We start from the raw sequence: 3,545 nt of genomic DNA, 5'->3' as shown, positions 1-3,545 counted from the left end.
TGGTTTAATGTTACACAATACAGTTTTAACAAGTTGCTCAAAGTCTAAACTGGTATTGTTGTGCATTTAAGGTGTAAAGTTTACCTTTGACCAAACGCCCCCCAAAGGCATCCCAGCGCCCCCCTTTTGCAAAAATGTCCACCAGCGCCCCCTGCCGTCCTCTGAACGCCCTCTGGGGGGGCGGTACCGCCCACGTTGAGAACCGCTAGTCTACACAGTTTGTCAGACAGACTATTTCTCATTTAACCATTTACTCTGTAAATCAAACGTACAGAGAAAACTTATTGATCTGACAGACTCTGCAAATGCAGCAGTGGAGATTAAGCGTTTGTGTAAATGTTGCAGTTTCCTAATCACACTCTGGTTCTCTAAACGGTCGGAGTAAGCAGCAGAAGGAATCCGTCCTGCTGACCTCACAAAGAGCCGCCACACATAAGCTCGTTTTAAGCGGTCACAAGCTAAAAGGTGCCAGCGCCCGCGGGCCGCTGGTTGCTGAGCTCTGGTCATGTTACTGGAGCAGGAATGTGCCTCCTCCTGCTGGGGGCCGCAGCAACAACAAGGCTCCTACAGAGAAGCTGCTGCAGGCGGTCAGGCTGCGGGGACGTGATGCGGTCGTCCTTAAAGTCTTTAGACTTATTTCATGCAACATTACGAATTTAGCAAAAACAATATCAGTTCCTTATGTAACAAGTATCCTGAATAAACTTTTCATTTTTAGATTTTTTAAGAGGAGTATTTTTGTTTATGGGGCTGAGTTTGCTGTGACATGCAGCCAGAACAGGACTGAAAAGAAGTCGTCAGCAGTTAATTGTCACTTTTACTATCACAATTAAAAAAAAKACCACAAAATATGATCAAATTTTAAAATCCATGCCGCTCAGCCCTGACTGTTACCACCTTGCTTTTGCTTTTAAAAGAGGAAGTCATGTTTATAGTGCTCCCTCTCTCACACACAGTGTGACATCAGCCCTGCGACCGCTCATGGCAGGAAGACCGAAATGTTTTTGGAGCAGTGCTACAAATGATTGCGAAACTCTGCATCTTCCTGTCAGAGATTTAAAAAGCTGGAACTGACTTTGAAACATCTGCTAGGTGCGTGGTGCAAAAACGATTTYGTCCAGCAGTTTATACTCAGCATGTCACAGAGAACTGCAGGAAAAATGATACAATACTTTTAAAACCACACTAATATTAAGCATTAACAGCGACATGTTTACAACACAGATCCTCCTGTTATCTGCGTTTGCAATGTGGTTTAGAAACAAGTCCAATCTGTTAGTAACATGTCTCTGATCCCATCAGCCTCCTCTGAGGATTTCTGATTCACTGTGTCCAATCACAAAGGCCTGGACTGAAATGGTTAAACAATAACGCCAGGGTGAAAAAAGCCCAATCGTGACCAAAGTGCTCACAGGACTGATAACGTGTCTATTGTTCGTCTCCAAGATTAATCAGGCCATGACAACAGCTGTGTTAAAATATCTCCTTACAATTTGTCATCAAAGAAACACCTAGAAAACTCTGTACATTTTATTGYTGATTTATTTTGAAAACTATGCTTCCATTTTCTTCCATCTCATACTGATCTCTTAGTATGAGATCAGTATGAGTATATTTTACCATAAAATATTGTACCAATATTGTATTGGTACAATACCAATACAATATTGGTATTGTATTCTTATACAATACCAATAAATTCATTTAAAAAAATCTTATATGACAAAATGTGAAAAATTTAAATGTGAATCTTTCAGTGTCTAGCGATTCGATTCGGATATTTAGGGTCACGATTTGATTACAACGATTTTTGATTCTGAAAGTTTTTGATCCAGAAACGACTTTTAATTTGAAACCAATTTTTATNAAGGAACGAATGTTTGATCTGATTCCGTTTCAACAAACTTGATACCGACCGCCTGAAAAACAACAAGATTATTTTTTTTCCCCTTTCCAAACGGATTGTTCGGCTCCAACGATGGGAGGACGTACCTTCCAGGCTGCCTGGTTTTTCTGCGATGCGGATCTGTCTCTCTGGAACCACGGGCTCGCCCTCCGAGTTGCCAATGTCAGCCGGGATGAGAGGAAGGCAGCGCCTCTCCTCTTCCTCAGAGCGAGGGTAGTACAGCGAGAGAAGCTTCTTGTACACAGACTAAAAACACACACACACACACACATTCATCTCAGTGTTTTTTGTTTTTTTCAGGTATTTACAGACATTTTAAAGAGAACTGTTAAGAGTTTTTCRTAAAATCATCTATAACGTTATTCACCACCTGTAGAAAAAAGATGATTCTAACAAAGTGCTTCAATTCAATTCAAAAATACTTGATTTATCCCAAAAGGGTAATTAAATGTAACTCTTGTAATCAAAGTATTTTCAGAGAGTTAAYATAGATGGTGATGCTGTGGACTGGAAGGAGATCCAGTAGCAGTCAGTCTCACATCAAATCTGAAGCRCCTCTGACTGAAGACTGTTATGACCTGCAAACTGCTCAATTTACAAACAATATCACACAGTAGTATGTAGAAGACAACCCTACAGAATAACTTTCTGAGCTTTTCTCACCTTCATTCAACAATTATCACATTTGTTTAGCATAGATTTTGCCTCATACCTTCTGATTCCAGGCAGCCATAACTAGCAGTTGGACTGAATCTTAACCTCATCAGAAACTTTTCCATTTTGCGCTTGCTACGCTAGCTTGAGGAGTATTTTATAATATTTTATAATAATGACTGGAAAACATTATTATTTTTCTCAACTTCCCTCCAGTTCTCTGAGCGACCACTTTGAAAAACACTGTCCTGGATGACTCCGTCACTTGAACTGCTAATCCAGCTCATTTGCTTTTGCCGCTCCTCTCTGGCTGTGTGGTTAAGAAACCAAGCAGAGAGATGTTGGAGTTGAGGATATGAYGAACGGAAGAGATGGTTTAAACTTCCTCCTTTGTCAACTCTACCTGGATTTGGGGTCAAAGTTCAAGYATCATTTCAGCTTTTGATATGCWTTTGCTGCTCCGAGTTGTAAAAACAAAACCTTGTTGATACAGAAACGCATCGTAACAAAAGTCCAAAGGTAAAGAAGAAGCAAAAATCCCACCATCTGCACAGCATCCAAAAATGGAAGGAACAATTGTCCAAAAAAACAACAGCAATGCCTCAACCAAAACAAAAATGATGAACAATAATTTACAGTGTCACTCCAACATGCTSACACCGTGTCTGAACATTTAGACCAAACACAAATTCTAACACAGATTTTGCTTGAATGTACTTTCTTCTAGTATTTGTGGATAATTCTGTAGTGTTGCTGCGTATCGGTGTCATACAGACCTCCTCTGTGTCTGACACGGCGAACACCACCGTGTCGATGCCGTTTCCATGGTTCTCCAGGAACCGGCGCACTGTTCCTGTAAACACAGCAAACCAAAAAAAAAAAAAAAACACACGGCTGTAACTGGAGGTATTAATGAGATCGACACACCAAACGAAGCTCCCGCATTTAAAACTTAACATTCGTTGAAGTTCGCCGTCATTAAAAA

The 3,545-nt window shown here is 40.6% G+C and overlaps 1 protein-coding gene across 1 annotated transcript in view; it reads right to left on the bottom strand.

Annotated features, from left to right (window-relative positions):
• Nucleotides 1-3,545, bottom strand: part of gdap2 (ganglioside induced differentiation associated protein 2) — a 48,697-nt gene that overhangs the window by 31,011 nt on the left and 14,141 nt on the right. Inside the window, exons 6-7 of the mRNA XM_017309027.1 lie at nt 3,337-3,413; nt 1,993-2,152 (exon numbers count right to left, since the gene is read on the bottom strand). Of these exons, the coding sequence (XP_017164516.1) occupies nt 1,993-2,152; nt 3,337-3,413 (237 nt within the window). The remainder of the gene's footprint in view (nt 1-1,992; nt 2,153-3,336; nt 3,414-3,545) is intronic.

This window comes from Poecilia reticulata, linkage group LG2, assembly GCF_000633615.1.
Source record: "Poecilia reticulata strain Guanapo linkage group LG2, Guppy_female_1.0+MT, whole genome shotgun sequence".
NCBI lineage: Eukaryota > Metazoa > Chordata > Actinopteri > Cyprinodontiformes > Poeciliidae > Poecilia > Poecilia reticulata.
This window is presented reverse-complemented; position numbering and strand designations above follow the sequence as displayed.